This window comes from Phoca vitulina, unplaced genomic scaffold, assembly GCF_004348235.1.
Source record: "Phoca vitulina isolate PV1807 unplaced genomic scaffold, GSC_HSeal_1.0 scaffold24, whole genome shotgun sequence".
Lineage (NCBI taxonomy): Eukaryota > Metazoa > Chordata > Mammalia > Carnivora > Phocidae > Phoca > Phoca vitulina.
In genome coordinates this window covers 10,958,274-10,984,728 of record NW_022589727.1, presented here as the reverse complement: position 1 = coordinate 10,984,728, position 26,455 = coordinate 10,958,274, and the positions used below count along the sequence as shown (strand labels likewise).

General features: G+C 39.4%; 1 protein-coding gene across 2 annotated transcripts in view; it reads right to left on the bottom strand.

Moving 5' to 3' along the window:
* Positions 1-26,455, bottom strand: part of GAREM1 (GRB2 associated regulator of MAPK1 subtype 1) — a 197,526-nt gene that overhangs the window by 116,621 nt on the left and 54,450 nt on the right. For both annotated transcript variants that reach the window (XM_032421438.1, XM_032421439.1), the window contains exon 2: positions 8,107-8,247. In XM_032421438.1, the coding sequence (XP_032277329.1) occupies positions 8,107-8,247 (141 nt within the window). The remainder of the gene's footprint in view (positions 1-8,106; positions 8,248-26,455) is intronic.

Below are 26,455 nucleotides of genomic sequence, written 5' to 3'. Positions count from 1 at the left end.
ATGTTCTATAAACCAGTCCTAGCAAGTTGGAGGACCCGGTAATGTATACTTTACTAAAAACACACATGGATGTGTCTGAATCATCTCTCCTCTTGCCCTAAATGTCAGAAAAGTCGGCCTGGTCCATGTGGTTCGTTGTTTTTCTGTGTAGAATACACCTGACAACTTCCCAAATGGGGGAGCAGTTTAACAGAAGGCCAGCACACAACCTCACGGAGGATGAGTCATAAAGGTAAGTGATTCCAGTTCTAAGCAACAGAGTGGAGTGACTTCAGGAAATCTGACCAGCACTACAATCATGATTGTAGTCTGTTTTCCTCAAAGAAAAAAAAAAAACAAACTCAAAAGCATTTCCTCAAAGCTGAAAAGGAACCTTTCAAAAGGTCACCTTTTAAAAAAAGATTTGCACTCATTTAGAGGTACAAATCCAACATGGAAATCAAATTATGAAGTGAGACAAGCCCATCCCCGCCCATGCTATAAACACTCCATTAACAGTGTGGTTTCGGGCAGCTTGTTCAAACTTTCCACCTGATGTTAATCGCATTATCTCATAGGTTAAATTATACTTGAACTGGAGGTATCCCATTCAAGTACCAACTTTCCGTGCAATACCAACATACAAGAAGAAAAGGTCCAGAAAAGAGCAGCCCAGGAGTTTTAAACCCCAAACACCATCCCATTTTTTTTGCCTGGGTTTTTTTTTGTTTGTTTTTTGATCCTAGATTTTCTACTTGCAGAGTCAGTGTATGATTTACAAGGAGCGTAAACAGGCTGAAATGTGAAAATAGCAATCAAGGGATTCTCAAGGTTTTATTAAAGTCCTTTTACTAGCTTTATAGATCAAGAGAAGCCACACGGTATGACACCAAATAGCTCTCCACTGAATTTGCTCACACATTTCCCCTTTCCCTATCTCCTGTAAGGCTCTTATTTTAAGAAGAAACTCATAAAAAAATGTTTCCTTTTCTTCCCCAAATCTTACACACACCCCGTTAACCCTTTTACTTAAATCACCACCACCAACTTGGGCACTCCCTGGAAACTGGTCCCTGCTGAGAGCAATAAAGCCTCCTTGGGAAGCCATGAGTTGGATGGTGCTACCATACTGTGAAAATGGAATCATTTCTTCCCAAGTTCACCTTTAACTGGGCTGCTTCCACAAGCACTCAACACCAGAACAAAACCACCCTGTGAAAGCTGAACTTTCACCCCTGTAGAAATTCCCGAAGACTACAAATAAGACTCAAGGATTGAGGCAGAGTGTTTTGGTGGGAAAACCACTTAAGAGTTTTATATTACAATTAACTTTGCTAATGGTTGGCAAGTCACAGTGCTTTTTATTACAAACATTTTCAAACATAGAAAATTGGGGTAATGAATACCGTATTTACTCTTCACCAAAACTGAACAATTTTAACAGCTTGTCTTATATTCATTTATTTTTATGTTTGTTTTAGCTGAAGTATTTTGTAAATTATAATCACATTTCCCCCTGAGTAATTCAGTATGTACCTCTAAAAAACAATGATATCTTCCTCATAACTATAAAACTGGTATCACCCCTAACAAAATCAAAATAATTCCCTAAAATCATCTCCTCACGAGTATCATTCATACTCACATTTCCTGGGGTTATTGTTCTTAAGCATTGAGAAGTGAGACTAGAAAGCTACTCCAGAGGTTGGTGACAGTCCTTGAGTCATCCTTTCTCTCAAAGGTAGATGCTTACATGATTTCTTTATCCTTGCTTTGAGTTCAAGTGTCAGGGTAATTGCCCAAAGAGAACATCCACCTAAGCTCTGACGATAAATCTAGGTTAGTAACAGCTACAACAATGACTTCATGAAGTAAAGAAGTGGAGGGAAAGAGAGGAGCGAAAGAGAGAACAAATACCTTTCAAGGAAGAAAAAAATGACAAGGACAATCTCCCAGACACTGGGCTATTATATGACTTAAATAGTCTCCCCCTCCCTTCTCTTCTGAATCATTCCTCCTAGCCTAGATTCTTCAGAATTCATTATTCTTAAAAGTGAGTATTAGAAACTTTTGGCTCTTATGCCCTCTCTCTTGGCTTCTTGTTAATACCTCTTGATAAGAGTAGTTGCTCCTTGCTTGCTCTTCCACTCATTTTTACCGCCTTTTGTTACCTAATTGCCTTGCTTTTATTCACTGACAGCACCCCTCTAGAGATGGACAGTTTCCTTCTCCACACAACATGCTTTCTCCAGGCCTCAACCTCCCCGCTCCCAGCAGGCTCCCGTGCATTGCCCTCTCCAAGTCCAAGGAGCTCCCCGGGAAGCTCTTCTGCCTTTGCTTCTTCCTGGTAATTTATTCAGAGATGGGAATGTTACCTGTCTGCAGATGACTTACAAATCTGGAAAAGGTCAAGATAAATATATATTTACTTAATTTTCCCCTAGAGTCAGAATACAAGCAGTGAGCTCTGTGTGAAAGGAGAGGAAAGTGAAAGAGCGTTCTTCACCTTACTGGCTAATTCTAACAGCGCTCTCTCCTGTACAATGGTTAGAACGTCTTACGTGTGGACAGTGCCTTCTAGCACTTTCCAGGCAATAGCAGTGAGGGAAGCAGGCTCTGGAGCCATATACCCTGGGTTCAAATCACACTTCTTAGCTGTGTAATATTACAAGACACTTAACATCTTTGAACTTCAATTTGTACCTATGAAAAATGCAGGTAATAATAGAACCCACTTCCTGGGTTTGTTGTGAAAGTTACATGAAGAAATGAAAGTAAAATGCTGAGTTAACAAAGTGTCTAGATAATAGTTAGCACTAAATAAATTTTAGTGGTTTATGCTAACTGTGACCTAAAGATTCAATTATGAAAAGTGGTTATTTCTTAAGTATCTAATATTTATCACTGGCAAAACTGGCTGGGATAATGTTCCTTGGCATACTCTGTTAGTCCGTAGGCCTTTTTGAAAGAAAGTTTGACTATTTCCATTTTAACACACAGGCTTTATCTCATGTAATACAGAAAGTACACAAAGTGTTGTTCAATGCTAGTAGTTACTTTTGTAAACGGATGATTCATGCTAATTAAACTTGCAACCCAGGAGAATAAAATTAGCTTGTTTCAACATTTCCTTTTGTTCAGTAATTACACTTCAAGGTTATGTAGATACCACATTACTATAATTTTGCCTGAGAGACAGACTGCACACCCACATTTTTAAAAACAGGCGACTGCCAACAGAAATCCAGGTGCTCGCTGAGTAAGAGCCCTGCAGACTTAATAAGCAAATCTTCTACTAACCTTGTGCTCCAGTGTAACTTATTTCCGTACATACTGTAGCTAGTAAGGAAGTACTGAGATCATTTTTGCTTGTTATAGATTCACCGGATTTGCAGGAGGATGAGAATTTAAAAATAGAAGCCAAACGTGGCTGACGTTTCTCTTCGATGCTTATGTTCCAGTAGCAATCTGTTCACCCATGATGACAGCAAGCGTTCCATCAGATGATTTAGATTTTCATAAACCCAGTCAGAATCCCACTACGTCTCAAATGGGGGGGGGGGGCCCGAGACACACAGATACATCCCATTCTGATCCATTTGGTTTCTCTAAGCTTTGTCTTTATAGACAGCTATTTGGGGATGGCTCTCATGAGAGGTGATAACGAGGAGGTAACACTGATTAGTGCTCAATTACGTGCTGGGCACGGCGTTGAGTCACTGACGTAAGTTAGATCACAAAGTATCTTCATGACATCGCCTAAGTAAATCTCCTTTCCATAGATTGGGAACGCAGAGCGTAGGAAGGTAAATGAAATTCCAGAGACAATGGCATGCATATCCAGGTTTTTGGGAAGCCTGAAGTTTATATTAGTTTTAAAGGAAAAAAAAAAAGTCAAATTGTGAGTACTGAATTTGGTTGAATGCCCTAGAAGGGGTCGGCATAAATAAGGAATCCCGAGGTAGAAGCTTCCACAGTAACCACCTTATGTCTGCCTGATGGACCCCTCGGAGCTGCAGAGACAAAGGAATCTGATGAGCAGAAACGTGAATTGTAAAGTGAAAATCATTCATCTTTAGAAAATCTTGGCTATAATGAAGTCGCAGCACTCGGCTTTAAAAAAATTTTTTTTAAATAGATTTGGTTTTTGGTTTAGTATGTCAGCAGGAAAGATGGGGAGGGGGGTGGGGGGTGTAGTGGGAGGAATGCATGCCGGGTGAATGAGCAACAGTCTCTGATGAAGTGCCAAGCAGTAATTTACATGGTCTGAGTATGCAGAATGTAGAAACATTCTGAGTTCTTCATTGTATGTTCCTTAGGAAATCTTTGCCCTTTTGGTGCAGTGAAAAGTTAGAAAGTTTAGATACAATTTATTTGTGATGCCTTCTGAGTAAAACTTGTGTGAAAGCAGCCATCGCTTTTCTCAACACTATGCCAATTTTTCTTGAGCGGTTTCTCCACTGTTAGCAAAATATGTGATGCTGACTGAACACATTCTCTCTCTCGGAATCAATTGTTTGTTATACCAAGAAAACTCTTTCTTATCCAAAATGAAAAACTTATTTTGCCAGAATGAGAGAAGATCTTTCTTTTTTTCCCAAAGCACATATAATAATTTCAGAATTCAGAATAAGGCAACTCTTATTACCACCATATCAGAGCATGGCTCTCAGAAGAAGTTCAAGTCATATTTACCTTTTCTCAAAGTTTTATGAAATTATTTCTTTTCACATGAGGAATTTCATGAAAATTTCTGGTGAAGAATATGGGAAAGGTCCTCTGAATTGTAATTTCCTAAAAATGCTGAGTTTTCTTATATGCCGGAATACACATGAATAGAGCGGCATACTGCTGCCCAGGCTGTGTACTACACAACTCCAAGGGACACTATTTACACAGAGTGAGGAGCGTTGCCTGGAGCAGGACAATGCAGGGGCCCTGAAGGAAAGAATGGTTGCTACCTCTGCCAGAAAAGAAGGAGTTGCTTGGAAAAATGAAGGGGGGCATGTCACAGAGATGCATGGGCCAGCCGGACCCAAATGGCTAAGTCTGGGACAATCTGAACATCCAAATAAATAAGGACAGGAATAGAATGACGTAACAATCCATAATTCCATAATAGGTAAGTAAATAAATAAATGGGAGAGAAGGAAAAGCTCTCCATGCCGTACAAAGACAAGGGAAGGAACTAACAGCGGAGTCTGGTTAGAAATGGGCTGTTCTGCCACCTTCATGGTAAACACCGAATCAGACAGAAATCAATAGCTGCAACAAGGATGGGGGTGGGGAGGTTTAGAGAAGGACCACTCCTCCTTTCAATGTCCTAGTCACCACAAAGTTATCCTCAGAAATGGGATTAGTGCCCTTATCAGAAGAGGCAGGAGAGAGAAGGTGGAATTCTCGCTCCACGAAGTGAGCATGGAGCGAGAAGACCACCACCTGCAAACCAGGCAGCCAGCCTCACCAGACCCTGGATCCTTCCTGCCTCCAGAACTCTGTGAGATGAACTGTTTATAATCTCCCCCATCTACGGTATTTGTTATAGCAGCCTAAACTAAGACAGTCCTATTTCAAGGTTTTTTTCCCTTTATTTTCTTTCCTTTCATGTGAGGCGGTATGATCTTAGAGTCCATGTTTCCTTTTAGTCTTGGCACCTCAAATTTTCATTTAAAAAAAGTATCACTTTCTTTTCCTTTTTTTATTTTAATTCCAGTATAGTTAACATACAGCATTATATTAGTTTCAGATATACAATCTAGTGATTCAACACTTCCATACATCACCCAGTGCTCATCATGACAAGTGTACTCCTTAATCCTCATCACTTGTTTAAACCATCCCCCCACCCACCTCCCCTCTGGGGCCCAGTTTCCCAGTTAAGTGTACCATCACCTTCATTATAGATAAAGAGTAAGCTGTTGAACATACCGTATCTTTCTTCCTAGTGGAAGCTGAATGGCTGCTAATAAAAAAAAAAAAAAATGTTCAAGACAATAAAACACAAATTCTTCAGGAAATATTTTCTTCTGACACTGTGAATATGCATCCCAGAACAGTGGGTCCCAGCCCTGGCTGCATAATTTAACTATATAATTTAAAATCCTGATGCCCAGCCCACACTCAAGACTAGGTACAGCAGAACCTCTGGAGATGGAATCTGGGCACTGGTCATTTTTAAAGCTCTCTAGGACATTCCAATGTGTAGCCAAGTTTGAGTTCCCTAGATCAAGAATCTACAGCAATAAAGAATTCTATCTTTTGTGTATAGACCCAGAGGATTCACAAAGGTTTTTGAGAATTGGTCTCACTGTCTTAACTATAGAGAACAAGCAGATGGGTAGTTACCAGAGGAGAGGTGGGTGGGAGGATGGGTGAAACAGGTGAAGGGGATGAAGAGTACACTTATCATGATGAGCACTGAGTAATACATGGAATTGTTGAGTCACTATATTGTACACCTGAAACTCACATAACACTGTATATTAACCATGCGAGAATTAAAATTTTTTTTAAAGTTAAAATAAAAAAGAATTGGACTCACTTGTTGAGGAATGTACATAACAAGTGAAGTTATGTGTCTATCTGGGAAAAGGTAACTGAATGAAGACTGGGGCCTGTGCCAAATGAATGTGAGACACCATAAATACCCGTGGAGACTCCACGGACATAGCAGGGATGCCCGCACCATCCTGATGCAAGGACAGGCCCTGATAAGAGCAAGGCTGAGGAAGGCCACTCCGGCCTGGGAATGGCGTAAACGGAAAAGTAGCCAGTATGTCCAGCCAACAGCGAGGCAACCATCTAGCTAGATGGAAGGTTCGCTCTCCAGAGTAGAAAAGGGAAGTGTAGAGAAGCAGACTAGAACCAGCCCCAGGGGTTTTGAGAAATAAGCCAGTGAGTCTGGTGGCAGTCTGGAGTCTCTAAGGAGATTTAAGCTAAGGACCAAAGACCGCATTGGTAAGCTATTCATAGTGGGGTCAGGGGAAAGACCAAAAACTCAATCTACTACGAGAAGAACACGGTACGTCCAGTAAAACTGCGTATATGATGAAGCACAATCTTATACCTTCCTTTACAGTTTTCCACAAAAGACAGGCGCTGGGAGTTTGGGCCTTGTAAAAATAGCATAGATCTCACCTGTCATGGGACCCCCTGACAGGAGAGACTGGGCAGGCCAGAAGGTTTGTCTTGTTCTCTGGTCCCTTTGGCCTGATTCCCAATCCAACAGTCGTCAGTTTTAATACTTTCTGCAGCTATACGTTCCTCCTTTTTCCATGAACGTGACTCCTATGGTCAGCATATATAATTCTAGGGGACAAAGTTCCAGGCTAGAGAAATTCTTTCTTATAATTTTTTTTAATAAGAATAATTACAGAGAAAAAAAAAAATCAAGATCCTTTACATAATGATCTATAAGCCACAGATACAAATATAGGATAACATGTTTGGTTTTTTTTATACTGCGTTTATAAGCCAGCACTACTGAAACTGTATTCAAGCCACTAGATGTTATCCTGAACTCCTCGACAGCGCTGACACAGAGGACGTACTCAGTAAAAGTTGGCTCAGTGGCACTGTTGAACTGAACGGCGTTCAAAGTGAGGCGAAATGGCCGCTCTCACCCTGATTTAGTAACGAAAGCAGTGAGGGCATCACAGTTACCTGTATTCCAAGTGCCTTGCTGCAAAGAGGGCCACGGCCATGTATCTGCACTTCCAATCCGTTATTTTTAAAGCCAGACCACAATGCTCATATGCAAAATGGCATCTTGTAAAGCCATTCCCAAAAGCAACATCCATGTGGTGCCCAGGGTTATTCAGACACTGCAGCTCAGATACTGATCGCCATCCCAAGACAACAGAGACACTCTCTGTGTTTGTAAAGTGTTCATTTTATAAATATCTGATAAGAATCCACATGTAACTACATGCATTAATTATAAATTACCTATGACAAAATGACACTGAGCTTTCACTGGCAGATAGAATAACCACAAAAACGATTCTTCTTTTTCTAAGTCATCATACTCTAGTTTATAGACAAGTCTTATTTTCTCATTCAGGAGGAAAAAATTTGCACATTCAAGTCCCTTCCTCTGCCTTTCTTGCCCCTTGAGGGGAGTCGTACCTGCATAATGTACTGGAATCTCTATCTTTGGCCCAATGACGTAGTGTCCCTCCTCCAGGCTGTGGGCAGTGATGGTGGTCCACTGACGGCATGAATGAATCAGAAGGTATTCGTTTTCCCGCAGCCCTTCTATGCATTCTCCTGGAAAAGATAATTTAGTGTAAGAAACTTAGAATTAGCATCTGTTTGCTCCATACTCTGCAATAAGATTTCGATACTTAAGACTTCACTAATGCAGAAATTGATAGTTCATCCCAAGATGACATAAGCTTGCTTCCGAATTAGCACTGAAAAGGCATTCTACAATAAGCTGACAACTGCACACAGCATTCCCTAAAAATGTTTCCCACTTATCTGCGAAGACATTTTCAAAACCTCATTTTATCTAAATGATTGTACTCAAGGATAATAAAACATTTATTAAGTGCCAACAATATGTTAGTACTACTTAGATGCTCTGCATGTATTATTTCATATGATGCAATAATATTACGAGGTAGGTATTGTTCCTTTGTTACAGGTGGGAAGAATCAAGGTTCAGAATGTTAAGTGTATGTCTGAGCTCACAGATTTAATAAGCAGGAAAGTGAGGATTCAGGCCCAAGTCAGACTGATTCCAAGGCTTACGCTCTTAATCACTAAAATACAACTACCAAAAATATATGATAAACCTCTCTGTTGAAACAGTACTTGAAATTAAATGCCAGTATCTCCTTTTAAATTTTGTATGTTTTGCCAGTTCTTTCTGGCCCCCTACCAAATTTCCCAATTAAAAATAATGAAGCTTTAGAGCATGCAAATGAAATTATTTTTTTCATTTTGATATTTTCTGAGGTACATTTTTAACATCGGAACCAATGACAAGTAAATTATTTCAAAAAAGAAATCCATCCCCTGAAACTTAAAAAGACATTTTTTTAGATGCTGAAACGACCCATCTCATTAATCCTGGTTTAGTCGTTTTCAATGCTCAGATAATACCTGAAAAGGCTAATTTCTTTATACAGAAAACAGCCTTTCTTATTTCTGATGTTGATTATACTGCAATAACCAAACGAGTCAGTGATTTAACTGGGTGTTTTATTCACAGTTCACTTAAAAAAGTTTCAGTACTTTTACAATACAAAAGAAGTCGAGGAGGCTGTAATGATCAATTTGGTTATCACATTCATAAGCCATCAAATCCATTTCCAATCCAGTAAGGCCCCAATCTTGAAAACAGTCTTAATGCAAGAATACTTCATCTTGGTCGCAGGAGACACAGACGGGGAGTGGGGATGAGGGGGATGGGAGAAAAAGCAGCAGATCTGGAAGCAGAGGTATCCTAGCAGGAATGAGAGGTCCAACTCCCCAGGGGGAACTTCCAAAACCAGACTCCCCTGCCCTCACGCTTTGGGAGACCAGGTTCATAAAGTCCTCCCGAGGAGGCTGCTGGTACTTACGAGTGCTCTGCACCCCCCTCAAGCATGTTGGAGCGGAAAGAAAGATCTGGAAGGGCTGCTCCAAAGGAGAAATCATCTGGCCTCCCCTGAGGCTCCCCACCAGGAGGTAGGAGGGTGGAAAGGGCACAGAGACAAGCAAGCAGGGGTTACAAGCACGGGCCATGAAGTCCAAGAGATTTGGTCTAGTCAAAGCTCTGACCCCCATCACTGTGTGGTCTTGGGCAGAAACCTTCCTTTCTCCCCGTGAGATGGGGCAACAACAGTACTTGCTTCCCAGAGCGGCTGTGAAGATACACAGTGACAATGATGGGAAGTGCGGATGTTTCTGTCATATGATGTTAGGAGGGATCAGGAAACGTCAGCGATTAATTTTATTTACTGCACACTTTGTGTCCCTAGAATTCCATCCTTCTATAAACATTGTAATTTAGTTTATATTTTCCTCTTACAGGTGAGGAAATGACTTCAGGGCAGTTAGGAAACGTGCCTAAAGCTGCATAGCAGAAACTGACTTTGGGGTCCCTCTACGTCTCCCCCTGTTCTTCAACACCACACTGACTTTTGCCTTGAAAACTGCCAACCATAATCCAAAAAACAGAGAGAAACTGACCCTCAGCTCCAAGTCTCACTCAAGGAAGGAGGGAGAGAGTATCAGCAACAAAAATGAGGAATTAAAATATGAATTCATTAGAAAGTGAAAGGTGCTATGGGAAAAAAGAAAAAGTAAAGGGTAAGAAGATCAGGAGGACCATATATGAGAAAGAAGAGAAATTTGCAAGGTTGTCATTTTAAGGTATATTTCATTCATTTATCCAACAAACATTTATCTCCTTATTTGTTTAGCTTTTTCTAAAAACAGCTTTATTGAGGAATAAGTGATCTACGAAGAACTGCACATATTTAATGTGTCCATGCTGAAGACTGGCAAACATTTATGGAGGATCTTTCATGCACCAAGCAATGGAGGAGTGGGCGAAAATGAAAAGAGAGCTTGGCCCATGCATTCAAGAAGCTGACATCCTCTTGGTGAGATGTGTTCACATGTAATTTTATGTAAGGTAGGACATGACTAGTGCTCGGCAAGAGGAATAAAGAATCTGGACTGGAGATGGCGACTTTGGCAGAGAAGATCAAGAAAATGCCAAGAGGAATATATAGCTTTTGGGCCGGTCCTAATTCTCCAGCAATGGAGGCCAGAGAAAGGTTTGGGATGAGAGACTGGCCGAAGCTCTGCTTTAGGAAAATTAATCTGTCAATACTATAAAAGCTGGATTAGAGAGGAAGAAACCAGAGCCACGGGGTGTATGTGAGGAAACTCAGAGAGAAAACACACCACCATTCAGGGAAAAAGAAAAATGTTGTTTTCTGCAACTGAACTGCTATATCATAAAACTGTTTTAATTTTATTCCGCAGTGGGCTCTAAAGAGGCAGCCAAGAAACAACTGCAGTCAAGTTAATCAAAATGAAAATTTAATGTTAAGTCCTACTGCTAGCTGATGTAGTAAACACTCTTGTCAAGAGGATTCAGAATGATTTTCAAAGCTATAAAGGAGTAAGAAATCAGTGCCTGTTTTTGAGCTTATCTTTTTTTATTTTTTTTAAACAACTGAACCATGTGCCTGCTTTAGGCAAAAGAAGTTTCACAAAAATTGTCTAGAAATAAAACTTAATATAATCACTTAAAATGTCCTAGGGTAGGCCACTAATAGAGACACTACATTAAATGAATCCCTAAAGTAAGCATTTTTGTGATATAATTATCCTGTTGCTTAACTACTATATATAACATGCTAAAACTTATATATTTAGCTCAAAGATGTAGTAACAAGAAGTCTAAAAGAAATGTGTGTTAAATTCCAAAATATGTTAATATCATCCTGAAATTTCCCCAGATCCAGCATGCTTCTGGGATATACTTTCCTTGCCTGGTTTGACCTTGATCCCCTCAATATTAAGTCTTACACACTTGTTAAAATCATTTTTAACGCTAGGAAAATTAGAACCACGAATCCTTCAAAGTAAGTCTGCTTAAAAAAAAATCAAATTCGAAATTTAAAATAAAAATTTATAAGCCGGACACACACAAATCCTGCTGGTTTGGCTGCTGGGCTACTGTCATCTCCTGATGCACCTTTCTGATCTCTCCTTGTTACCTTCACGGTTTTCCCCCTTTCCCACATTAGCTGTAACTGTAGGAGTTAATCAAGGTTCCGCCCTTAACCTGTTCACCGTTTCTCTCTCCTTTACCATCTTACACACCCCTCAGGGATTCACTTAGTTATGGACAACTTGCACATCCATTCTCTCAGCTACCAACTTGTATTCTGAGCTCCTCATCCAGACTTTATCTTCTACCCTTTTCGACCTGGATGTCCCCCTACCATTCACTCAGGCATCCTACATTCACCCAACAAACATGTAAGGAGGACCAGCTATGTTCTAGAACCTGGCGATATAGTCCCTGCTCTCACGGAGCTGACTTCTTGGCTGGGTTTTCAATCCCCCATTCTTCACTGTCAACTTACTTAAATATTGCTGCGGATAAAAACTCAAGAATACAACGTGGCTCATCTTATTCTTTTACTCACATCTGCCTTCAGTGGTTCTCATTCATATAGAATGAGGCCTTAAGTCTTTGGCTCAATACTCAAGGCCCTCATGATCTATCCACAGAATATAAGACCTATATCCCCCACACCATACGCTAGAGCCCAAAGGACCTGTTTCCCGTGCCACACACACGGAGCGGCGTCACTCCTCTGGGCCTCCTCACTTTCTTTCCTTTGCCTGAGCCTTATCTCCCAATCCTTATTTACTCACTACTCATTATACTCATTCTTGAAAGACCAGCTCAAATGCCACCTTCATGAACGTCTTCCTCATATGAATCCTAATAGTTTTCATTTGAACTATAGCAATTTTGTAGTTTTGCTAATATTCTATGCTGAATTTATAAATTTCTTTAAGAGCTCAGAGCAGGAGGAGCTTAGACTGATATTTTAATGTTTATGTATATATATATATTTTTTTAAGATTTTATTTATTTGACAGAGAGAGACACAGCGAGAGAGGGAACACAAGCAGGGGGAGTGGGAGAGGGAGAAGCAGGCCTCTTGCGGTGCAGGGAGCCCGATGTGGGGCTCGATCCCAGGACCCTGGGACCATGACCTGAGCCGAAGGCAGACGCTTAACGACTGAGCCACCCAGGCGCCCATGTTTATGTATATTTAAATGACACAATAAAACTAATTTAATAATGTGGGGATTACAGGCATTTTTTTTTCCTTTTGAAATTGGTCTATACATTCGTCAATTTTGAGAATCATGGTAATAAGGGTTAAGAAACAAAGATACTTCAGGACCAAAAATGCTGTTAGATAAGATCCTCTCTAAACTGGGGCACCTGGGTGGCTCAGGTCATGATCCTGGAGTCCTGGGATGGAGCCCCATGTTGGGCTCTCTGCTGAGTGGGGAGCCTGCTTCTCCTTCTGCCTGCCCCCCCCCCCCCGATGCACACACTCTCTCGAGTGTATTCTCTCTCTCTCAAATAAATGAACTCTTAGGAGGAAAAAAAAAAAAAAAAATCCTCTCTAAATTACCTTGTCTTACTAGCATCCACAGCAATGCAATGGAGTTGCCCAGACTCACCGCCGCATGGTTTTGTTTTGTTAATATTCAAACATAATAATGTTTGCATTTATTTAGAATAGTTTCCCCCATCGAATCTTATGTTTTTATGCTGCTTGTAACTATTTTAGCTTTGTTTAAGTTGTAATTAAATTTATTACATTTGGATATACTGAATTAGTGCATAACTATACTGCCTTTTATATGGGTTGCTTAGGATGTGTCTCAATCAGTTCAAATAGTTGTATGTCTGTCACAGTAGACTCCAAATCTCTATTAAATGCTTTTTTATTTTTAAATATAAAGTATGATGTACTTGGATGACAATTTATAACGTTTTGATATTAAACCTGCAAGCTTACTGCTGATGAGTTTTCTATTAAGGTTGGGCTGAATCCAAATAACACAGACACATACGCAAGTTGGTTTTTGTTTTTCTTTTTGCTATCCTCATGTCACAAAGAACAGATGCATGATTCTCCAAGTTGTGTTGTGATTTTGGCAATTAAATATTAAAGTGTTTTTGATTTTCCACTTTTGTGTCTCTTTGTTTTTCCCGTTGGCATTTCACACCAGAGTAACGGGTTCAGTCAACAATTTGGGCTATATCTCTACAGAGGGCATGCACTTTTAATCCCTTCAACTTCCAGAATACCTGGTCTTCCAATTTGCATAGCAAATATATAAACTCATATTGCTGATTATCTTTCTTTTTAAAGTATCCCCATTTAGTTTGGTTTCTTCTCAGCCCACTAGGAGGACCGTGTCCATGGTGGATACCCATGTTATTTGTTTCATGTATTTGTTGACTGATTAATGAGGCCCAATTGAAATAATCTGATTTGTTAATACATGTGTAATGAGAATCAGATTTACTAACCTTGGCGTTGTTTTTATCTATTATGGATATAAACTGCTCCTAATGTTGTAACTAAATCTATCAACAATGAGTAATGAATAAGTTTTATGGTATCTGTTACTACTTACTACAAATCTAATTTAACAGTTGTGCATTGTTTTATTTTACCAATGTTAAAAGGAAAGCTGGTCAAGTGACAACACTGTATTTTACTTCCTCACTGTTAATAGAGTTGTTTAATTTTAATTATGTGTTTACTTGATCCTACAATCCTTTTCATGTACACAGGAACCCTACTGAGTCAGTTACATAAGCAAACCACTGCATTTCTCTTATAACTTAGACTTTTTTTTCAGTTTTATTGAAAAATAACTGACATATATCACTGTATAAGTTTAAGGTGTCCAGCATGATGGTTTGACTTACATATATCATGAAACAACCACATACTGGGTTTAGATACAATAAAAGGAAAAAAACCATTTCTTCCTGTGATGAGAACTCTTAGGATCTGCTGTCTCAACAACTTCCCTATACATCACACAGCAAGTGTTAACTGTAGTCATCATGTCATACATTACATCCCTAGCACTTATTTACCTTCTAACTCGAAGTTTGTACCTTCTGACCACCTTCTTCCAATCCCCTCTCCCCACTCCATTTTTAAAAAAATACCTTCAGTGAGCAGAAATGCCATTTCCCACTTCCTGCCCTTACCCATGAAAAATGCCCACAAACCATCCTCTCTGCTCTGTTCTCAGGCAAGGGCTGAATATTGATTCCCAGGAAGAGAGCACAGCTGTCAACAGTCTGGATCCCTTGATCAATACACAGCGGCACCAACCGCCTGTCGGTGCCCTCACGACCCACTGAGCTGGGATGGGAGAAATAGGCTTCGATGTGATATTATGCCAGTGATGTGTTGTAGTTCTCCTTTTTTGCTTCAGTAGACTCCCTTAACTAAAATATCTATATGCATGATCTTCAACACCAGCAAAGCCTCCTGATTATAGTGATCACAAAGGTTTTGTTACAGAGGCTATTCCTTCTAAGTACTCTTCATAAATACAAGCTTGTATTTGCCAAGGTAGCTTCCACTTAAAATTCCTTTCCTCGTTCTTTTAGTTACATTTTATCCCATAAGCTGAGGGATATAATTAAATGCTACTTAGTTAGCATCCTCAGTGTCAGTGTATTTACTGTGAGAAGAGAACATGGCACTACCATACTATTTCTTTATCCCAAAGAACTACAGTCCCAATGACATGGTAAAGAAAGAAAGGATATGGGGAGTGGGGAGGTAAAAGAGGGCAAGAAATGATGTCATAGCAAATTGCTCTAAGGCCGTTGAAGAGTGATCATGAAACCATGAAATTAAAATGTTGTCTGCAGTAAGGTGTTCTAAAAAGGAAATAATAGAAGGTGAGGACAATCCTAAAAGAATGAACTAATTAGCAACTAATTAAGATACAGAAATTATAAAGTGGTCAGGGAGGATGTGGTTATAGGAAACCACGAAAGCACAGGTCATAATTTTGAAATCAATGGAAACTGAAAACAAACCAAAATTTTGCCAGTGGAAAAGAAAGCTCTAGGAAGAAGAGAATAAACTGCCTTTAGTCTAATGGTAGAAGTATTAGAAGAAAGGGAAGGACAGGAGAGGAAGGATCAGACATAGGCTTTCAATCAAATAAAGGCATCTTAAAACCATTTGATAAGAGCTTCCCAGAAAGTATAGTAGAGTAAACAAAAAGTAGAGCTTCTGGCACAGACACCATGAATGCAAAGGAAAATGAATGTCCTACTTCTGGGCAGACACAATGAATAATTTTAGCAACCTAAGAGTCACCTATAACATTCCGCTGCTCCAAATATCGAGCACTAGCGTGATCCTCCAGTGATATGCGCACCTGCATCTCTACTTTCACCCACTTCAACAGGACAGTCCATTTCTAGGTGATGGCATCCTGTGATCACTATGCCATATCTTGTGGAACAGAGAAAAGCCTCGGTGGGTGGAAGGGCGTGGGAACAGTAGAAAACAGCATTACCTGAGCTTAGCTGCTGTCCAGTTCTAACCACTTCTAAAATGAGACTGTTATCTACTGTCTCCAGTCCTGCCCTACCTTCTTCAGGGGCGGATTATCCCTCATGTGTTAGGGGAGGAACCTACAGCCGCAAGGAACACAGTGGTTCCGACCCTGGGCTGAACAGTCACTGTAATCCTCTGGGGACTTGTAAAAAAAAAAAAAGAAAACAAACCTCCAGTGGTGGGGAGGGTAAGGGCACACACGAGACCACTGAAATCACAATCTCTGAGAATGGGATCCAGAAACCTGCAGTGTCCTGAAATCTCCTCGGGCGTCCTATTGTGCAGCCTGGGTTCGGAGCACAACTGAGGCAATTAAGAGCACGGGTCCTGGAGAGACACCATCCACCAGGAGACTCCGTTCCTGCACTTAGTGTGAGAAGGGCGCAAGATCACATTTAGCAGGTGCTTCCAAAGCATCTGACACATAGTGAGCTCTCCAAAAGTATTATTACTCTTATTGTCCTCGGATACCTCAGATTACAGGATTTTCTCAGGCTAATAAACTTGCATAGCATTTACTGTCTGCTTTTTTACATTTTGTAGTAACTATAAATTATCCTGTGTTATTTAACATTTTATGCATATACATTATATTTCTCCAATCAGACTGTGACATTCTTGGGTGCCAGGGACTTTTCTCGTCTTCTTACCAGACCAGGCTCATACACCCAGCTGGTATCAATAAAGCGTCACTCATGATTATCTGACATGGTCATTTTTCACTGTTGAGATCCCACAAATTGACACATTGAGCCATCAGATGAAATTAAAGGTTTTGTTCCTCTTTTTTTGTCTTCTATTTTGCAATAAAGAATGAGGGCTACTCTATTTTCTCAAACCTCTCTTTGTATTTAAACCTTTTTTAAAAACCAGGTTATTATTTCAAACTAATAGGAAGCTCTTCATCAAGAATGACTGTTGACTTAATGACAGTAACCTGCAGCAGTTTTGTTATGATTCACCTTTAACTAGAAGGTGGCAGAAATTACTAGATGTACACCAATATCTCACTCACTCCTTGGCCTCAGTCATAGTCCCCTTATGTTAGCTGAGCACATGGCTGCCCAGAATACAGAACACTGTTCCCACCTTCACTATTCCTACCCCCAAGAAGGTGTAACAGTGTAACTAAGTTATAGCCAACAGGTATAGTAGTATGTGCCACCTCCAAGATTTACTTTTTTAAAAATATCTTTCATATACCGGAAAATTCCTGATTGAAATTTACAATTCAATAGTTAGTATAGTCACAGACCTGTGCAAACACTACAGTCTAATTATAGAACATTTCTATCATCCCAAAGAAACCTCATACCCATTAACAATCCTCACCCTACTTCTCACCCCAGCCTGAGGCAACCACTAATCTAATCCCTGTGTCTATAAATTTGCCCATTCTGGACATTTCATATAAATGGAATTATAAAATATGTGACCTTTTGTGTCCAGCTTCTTAGCGTAATGTTTTCAAGATTCATCTATGTTGTAGTGTGGATCAGCACTTCATTCCCTTTTGGCCAAATAATATTTGAGTGTATGGGTATTATACCATGTTTTATTTACCCATTCATCAGAGGATGGACATTTGGACTGTTTACAGTTTTGATAGCTAGAGCATGCTGCTGATATGGACATGTGTGTACAAGTTTTTCTGGGGACATTTGTTTTCATTTCTCTTGGAAAAATACTTAGGAGTGGAACTGCTAGGTCACATGGTAACTCTACATTTAACTTTCTGAGAACTCCCAGATTGTTTTCAAATTGGCTGCCACCATTTTACATTCCCACCAGCAATGAACGAGGGTTCCAATTTTTCCACATCCTCTCCACCACTTGTTAATATCCATCTTTTTAGTTATAGTTAAAGTAATGGGTGTGATGCCTCACTGTGGTTCTGATTTGTAGTTACCAAATGATGAGTGATGTTGAGCCTCTTTCCATGTGCTTATTGGCCATTCCTATTATCTTTTTTGGAGAAATGTTTATTCAGATCCTTTGCCCAGTTAAATTTGGTTATTTGTCTTTATTGTTGAGTTGTAACAGTTTTCTGTATATTCTGAACGCAAGTTTCTTATCAGATATATGATTTGTAAACATTTTCTCTCATTACAGGGACTGTCTTTCCACTTTCTTGATAGTGTCCTTTGAACCACAAAATTTTTAAATTTTGAAGCCAAATTTATTTTTTCTTTTGTCATTTGTGTTTTTGGTGTCATATGTGAAAAACTGTTGCCTAACCCAGCATCACGAAGATTTGTGTCTACATTTTATAGTTTCTAGTTCTTACATTTCGGTTTGTGACCCATTTTCAGTTAATTTTTGTGCATGCTGTGAGTAGGGGTCCAGATTCATTCCTTTGAATGTGGATATCCAATTGTCTGAGCACCAGGTGAATTGTCTTGCCTCTTTGTTGAAAACCAACTGACAGTAAGTGTAAGGATTTATTTCAAATGTAAGGGTTTATTTCACCTTAAGTGTATGGCTATTTCTATCCTTATGCCAGTACCACAATGTCTTAATTACTGTAGCTTTGTAGTAAGTTTTGAAATTGGGAATGTGAGTCTTCCAACTTTGTTCTTCAAGATTGTTGTGGTTTTTCTGGGCCTCCTGCATTTCCATATGAGTTTTATGGATCAGCTTGTCAATTTTTGCCCCACAAAGAGCAAGCTAGGATATTTCGATGACAGTGACTGTGATCAACCTACATATCAATTTGGGGAGGACTGTCATCTTAACAATATTAACTCTTCTGATTCATGAACATGGAATGTCTTTGCATTTATTTAGATCTTTATTTCAATGAGGTTTTGTAGTTTTCAGTGTGCAAGGCTTGTACTTCTTTTGTTAAATTTATTCCTAAGCATTTTATTCCTTTTGATGGCATTACAAATAGAACTGTTTTTAAATTTCATTTTTGGAGTGTTCATTGCTAGTGTAGAGAAGCACAACTGATTTCTATATATTGATCTTTCATAACCTGAAATCTTACTGAATTTGTTCATTAGTTTAACAGTTTTGGCTTGTTTTTTGTAGATTCCTTAGGATTTTCTATATACAAGTTCATGTCATCTGCAAATAGAAATAGTTTACTTCTTCCTCTCCAGTCTGGATTACATATTTTTTTTTGTTTTTCTTGCCTTAATGCCCCTCGCTAGAGTCTCCAGCACAACACTGAACATAAGTGGCAACCAAGATTATGTTTGGGAGAGGATGTGCCCTTCTTTTCCATCTTTATTCTTCCTGATAGACGGAATGTGGATGTGATTATTGGAGGTGGAATGGTAGTGACCATCTTGGACTTTGAGGGGAACTTAGGACCAGAACAGTCCAAGACATAGCAACAACTGAAAAGAAACCTGGTCTTTGCCATCTTGGGGAACATGCCAACCTGTGGTCTTTGCCTTTAGGTCTCCGTAACTTCAAACCAAACTCAAGGCTAACATGATACAGGAATATTAGAATAAAGTAAGAATTGTGGTGCCTGCATTATTCAATCAAAATATATGAACTAGGTTCAAAAAGGAAAAGAATTTTTTATTTTTTTTAAAAAACCAATAGTATTAAAGGTGCCTATGTAAGGAAGTACTGTCTAAGCCTGGCTCCTGGTTTTAAAATCTGAGCAATGTCTGGTATCTATTTTTTTTTTTTTTTACTTCAAAATAATGCCACAAAATTTAGAGGAATAGCATTCCTCAATATTATGCTTCTGGTAATTTATTTCAAGCTTCCCAAATAGTCTGTGATTGTACCACAATGTAGCTATATAACCAACCCAAGTCTACTTCATAAAGACCAGAATATTACTCAAAAAGTCACTAAAAATATTATCACGCATTTAATAGAACTCTTCATTTGTATCTAATTACAGGTAGGAGTTATATGTTAGCTCACATTTGTATGGTTAAATTAACATATACGATGAGCTTTGGCTCTAAATTATTTATGAAACCAAATCAGGCTCATGGCTCTAGATGGGGTGATATCAAGTATCCCTAATGCAGACAGAAAAACAATGTATTTAGATTAATGGCCAAAAAACGTTATGAGGAATACAGATGAAACAACTTTCCTAGAATTTACCATCAATAGGAGAAGTAATGTCAGCAGGAAGCACCTCAGCGGTATCACGGGCAGGGTACCAAAGAAAGGAAGTCACTCCACAGCCTTCCAGTTATGCATCCATTTGACCATTACTAAGAATAAAGATCCAGGAACTAACTCTCCATTCCTCCCTCTTGTATCTCACTTTGGCTATGAGCCGGCAGCACAGCAACTCTAGTATCCATGCTTAGTAGCTGCCTGTATTCTGAAAATGTGTAAGAATGTAAAAGAAAGCAACTTAATTCTTTGAAGCAGAATCTATAATAATATGCCAACTCAATCAGGGAGGTTTTCTTCCCTTTGAAGCCTCCGGGATATTTTTATTTTTGGAAAATATTCTGATTAAGTTAAAACAAATATGTGCTGTCATAGCAGGTTGCCTAATCTAAAAGTGGTTTCCAGTTCCTTTACTGACTAAAAGTATCAAAAGTTTAGAAAGATAAAACAGATGCTAAGGAAGTCCTTAAATCCCCACAGCAGCTCTTTCCTCTCTCGCTCCCGGCCATCTTGGCGGCTGCTCTCAGTGGGCGCCATCTGAACCTAAGGCAGGAAGATGGTGGTGGCCACAAAGATGACGAAAAAGTCGCTGGAGTGGATCAACTCTAGGCTCCAGCATGTCACGAACAGTGGAAAGTACATGCTGGGATACAAGCAGACTGTGAAAATGATCAGATGCGGCAAAGTGCAACTGGTCATCCTCGCGAACAACTGCGCAGCCTTTAGGACATCTGAAATAGAATACTACGCCATGTTGGCCAAAACTGATGGGGATCACTACAGTGGCAATAATACTGAATTGGGCACAGCATGTGATTCTGTTATCATGAGAAGCCTGCCAGAACAGACTGGTGAGAAGTAAATCACACAAAATTTTTCTTTAATAAAACTGGCCAGAGTTTGTTTTTTTTTTTTTAAATAAATAAATTCCCATAGCACCTATCTTCACCCGAATGCTATGCATGGAACGACTAAGGAACCTTCTTGTCTCCCCAACTAGATCATGTTTGCATTCCAGAGGACTGCTGGGCATAGACCAGGTGTATAATAAATGCTTTATGAATGAACAATCTTGGGTAGAAATTGGTGAGCATTCACATCAAATACATCTAAGTATAAATCAAGCACTCAGATCTTAGTTAACACGTAAACACTTCAAGGAAAGAGTATTTAGAAAAGGCTATTTTTTCAGTATCTCCTATTGATCTCTTCCTACCCTAAACAAACACCCAGAAATCGACATTGCCTAAGATCCCCCCTTTAGATGAATATTCTATTCAAAGGCCCAAAGACTGTAGTCTTGGGTTCTAAGCATGTGAAAGGATTGTTGTATTTTTACATTTTATGGTTTACTGTGAAATCCCAACAAGAAGAAAAGGAACTAGAGATTAATTTAGACACAGTACTAAGTGGTAATGTCATCAAAGAACTTCACAGTGAAATCTAAGCAAAAAGGAATGCATGGAACAAAAGAGAAAGATGTTTAAAATGAGAGAGAGAGATCAGGGATATATTATTACCTCTTTTCAAATGAACCCTTGGACAAAAGACTCCTTTGTCAGCAGACTGACCAGGAATAATAATAGATCCCTGCTGTATGAAACAGAAGTATGCCTACTTAAGTCAAATCTGAAATGTTATGCTCTGAAATAGTGAACTGAACCTAATATTTAAAAGATAAGAATTCTTTGCCAAGTGGTTTCTGGAAAAACAGGTGAGCAATTGTACTATCGGTATTTCTACAAACATTTAAAATATACAAAGCCTAGCACGGTGCCTGGCAAATACCATGGAATCACATTTCTGGCAGGTGAGGAAAGGGACTCAGATTTACATCGGAAAGCTGACACAAGAAAATTACTCTTTGGCCATCCATAAAGGATGGTAATAGACATTCCTCTCTCAATGAATCTGACACATCCAGCGTGCCCTCCAGTATGCCCTCCAGTATTGGGGCAGTGCGCAAGATGATGCATTTGGTTGGTGTGAGGTATGTACTTCTCACACTGTGTGAGGAGGAGGTGTGCCCACCAAATAAGGCCCTCAGAGACCAGGAGGACTGAGAGAACCAGAGAGCAGGCAGGCCTTGTTTCAGGCTCTTCCCAGACATCAAGCTACCTGACAGAGGGCAAAGGTCAAATCACCAGGCACATTTCTAGGCTCTCCCATTCCTGCCCCCAGGCTCTCTGTTTCCACTTCTTCAAATGAATATATAATGACTCCGAAAGTTAGGTGGGAGGCAGTGTGAAATCTCAGAAATAACCTATAGTTTGGAGCCAAATTTAGGTAACTGTGGTTCTAGTATTTATTAACTATATGACCACGAGCAAATTACTTAATCTTTGAGCCGGGGTGTTCTCACATTAACAATGATAGTAATAATACTGTAAGTAAGTTGAAATGATTGAATGAGAATAAATATAAAGAACTCAGGATAGTAGTACCCTGTAGATAAAAGGCTCATGAAAAATAGGACTTCGGTTTTATTCTCTTCTTCAATAAGTGTCCTCTACCTTATTAGCCTGACTCAGGTACATACTACAGGTTTTTTTGTCCAATAAGAAAATATAATGTGCAATGATTTGCACTTTACGCTTCACGTCTACTTCAATAAAATAAAGGGGTGATATTCACCAGGTGTAAATGTTATGTTAAAGCCAACAATTTTATGTCAAGAGGATAAACTGAGCCACAGGTCAACTTATGGGGTTTTCATTGTTATTTTTAGTTTCAAATTCGATCTAGATCCCCTTGAACTTTATTATGTGACAAATAAAACAAACATAAAATACTAAAGAATCACATTTAAAAATGATTCGGGATGCCTGGGTGGGTCAGTCGGTTAAGCATCTGCCTTCGGCTCAGGTCATGATCCCAGGGTCCTGGGACCGAGCCCCGCACTGGGCTCCTTGCTCAGCAGGGAGCCTGCTTCTCCTTCTGCCTGCCGCTCCCCCTGCTTGTGCTCTCTATCTCTCTGACAAATAAATAAATAAATAAAATCTTAAAAAAAAAATTTAAAAATGATTCACTGCCATCGAAGCCACAACCCAGAAGATATATCCTTAAGAAAAATATTTGAATTAACGTATTTGACAATTTTTATAATTTTCTCATATTAAGCAGATTTCTAAAAATCCTGCATAGCCTTAAAAACAAAACCAAACAAGATTTTGAAAAAAAGAAACAAAGACTCACACATACACCACTGCTGAAAATCTCACATTTCTATTACCAACACACAAAAACAGTGAGTTTTAGTATTCTCTGTACACATAAAAGAGGGTTAACAAGAAAAATGCAAACACCAAATAACACCTGAGTTTTTAATTTTTCCAGGTAGGCTGCCCTGAAAGCAAAAAAGCCAGACAACACTTTGCCTCTATAACTTCAAAATAAATACAATAAAAAACTTCAGTATGAAGGAACATCATACTAAAATACTAGAAATAAAGACTTAAGAAAAATCAGATCACCAAATTTTATAGAAAGGTCTATAGAGATATAGTAGGCCTAAAGGAAATGCGAAGCATGTGTGAAAAGGAAGGTGCAACTTCTTGAAATAGAACTGGAAAATAAAATAAAAAACCATCTGTTCTTTCCAAAAATCTAAAAAAACCCAAAACCCCAAACACCAGTAGTTTACAGCTACTGACCGGAAGACATCATTAATTAAATTGGTACTGTGGTTACTTACATCCCCTAACCAACTATACTGCTTAAAGATAAATTATTAATACAATTTTCCAAGGCAAAATGTAACAAAGAAAACCACCTTGACGTGAATCCTCTGTATACAGGGCCATCTCCTAAATGCAAAATCTGAGACATGGAATATTAACTGGCTTGAGCAGAGGCAAGATGTAGTCACAAGAGTTCTCAAGGGTATTATGTGTATATATACTTTTTAAAGTAAAAAATCTATTTTAGTGGACCAAAATTACATTAGCAATTATAGATAAAAGCTCTGTATTTGCAAAGTTTAAATTAGGTTAAATTTAAATGACATTTTAGAAGTTTTCACAGACATTGACAAATAAGGGATAGCACAGCCTGACTCAATAAATGTGGGTCCCCAACCAGGGTCTGATAGTGAGTCACTATGTAAATGTGACCAAATGAACTCAAAGAATTCTAAGCTTGCCCAGATAGACTGATAATTAGAATCTATTTAAGCATCTATAATAAAGATACTAGATTTTTCTCAGACAAGGGCAAACCTAATTAAAGAAGTTTACCTGAATAATGTGCATACATTAAAAACGAATATAAAAAGCTTGCTATGCCATCCCCTTTTCCCTTCAAGATCTAAGAAATAAGGAAATCATTTCACAAATTATTCAGTGGACCATCCAGTGTCCAGGATGTTATTTCATTACTTAATAAAAAGAGAGACTATTTCCTTCCATTTCAACATACTTTTTTCTAGATCCAAGAGAAATACTAGGTAGAGGGTCCAAATAAACCAAGGAGACTAAAATAGAACAATCACGCATACAGAATGTGTTCTTTTCCCCTGAAGTGAGACAGTCATATTGAGACACTCTCTTCTTGGCATGCTTACAGATTTCACTAGCGGGACTTCAATGTCCACGATCCCTCAACTGTTTCTTGTCACTGGGTACTCTGAACACCCACCAGCACATCTCATACATCTCTGTCTGTTCTCAGTCCCCATCCTACCTCTGCTATGGGATAACCACATACCACTCTTTTGCTTGTTTTCAAACCATGAAATGGGAACAGCAGACACAGTCCAATGGATAACGTGAGAAACAGCTACAGTATGATATAACATCACCAAGAATTAAATCACAAAAGTGAAAAGGAACCGGAACTTTAAGCATGACACTTTAACAGCATAAACATGGAGAGATTAAGGCCTTCCCTACCTCCCCCCAACAGGATGAAAACTATACTGAGAATCATAGTAAGACAGAACCAGTAAGATTGGGCTCAGGGTTTTATTTTATTTAAGATTTATTTACTTATTTGAGAGTGAGAGAGAGAGAGAGAGAGAGAGTGCGCACTCACATGAGCAGGGGTTGGCGGGGGAAGCAGAGGGAGAGAAGTAGACTCCCCACTGAGTGTGGAGCCTGATGGGGGAGTTTCCCACAACCCTGAGATCATGACCGAGCCGAAACCAAGAATCAGATGCTTAACCAACTGTGCCACCCAGGTGCCCCTGGACTCAAGGTGTTAGAAGAGGAGGAAAGAAATTGGGAGTCTCCTTAGTACAACGCAATAGTGGCTATTAAGGCAACAAATGGAAAACATACCACTGCAAGCTTGAGAGATGCTAACACTGCCCAAATCTGAAGACCAATGATCAGCATTAGTAGAGAGAAATGGAGCAAGGGACAGTGTATTAGTTTTCTCTTGCTATATAACAAATTACCACAAACTTAGCAGCTTAAAAATAGCACAGAAATCTGGCATGCATGGCTGGGTTCTCTGTTCAGGTTGAAACCAAGCTGTTGGCTGTCCAGGTTCTCATCTGGAGCTCGGGGTCCTCATCAAAGCTCACGTGTTGTTGGTAGAATTCAGCTGCAGTTGTAAAACTGAAGTCCTTTTCTTGCTGGCTGTTGACTGGAGACTGACCTCAATTCCTAAAGGACGCACACAGGTCCTTGCCTGGTGGCCCCCTCTTTTTCTGAGCAATGGAGAACTTGTCTCACCTTGAATCCCTCTCTGGCTCTGAGTATCTCTGACCTCGCTCCTATAACTGTCCAGAGAAAACTCTCAGTTTTGAAGGGCTTGTCTGATTAGGTTGGGTTCTCCAAGGGTAATCTCTCTATCTTAAAGTTAACTGATTGGGGACCTTAAATACGTCTGCAAAATGCCCAGTGCCATATAACATGACATAATCTGGTGTAACACCAGGGCATGGAGATCAAGGGGCCATCTCAGAATCCTGTCTACCACAGAAGGTAAGACAGAAAAGAAGCTACTTACTCCAGTTGAGAGCAGATACAGAATTTGAGTCAAGAGTATCACGGGTAGACTTTGTGTTTAAACAGTAACTTCCAAAGTGATTTTATGGCTAAAAGCAATCAAAATCAACTTATACTTCGAGATATTAGGATATGAAAACAGTTGTTACCTTGACCAAGGTGAGTGGAAGGGCCAAATGAGAGTGCGATTCTGCTTTATTTTTAACATCTCAAGGAGGCCGAAGGAATATAGTTCACTTAGACTCGAGGTAAGTAGAATCTTACAATCAGATAAATTTC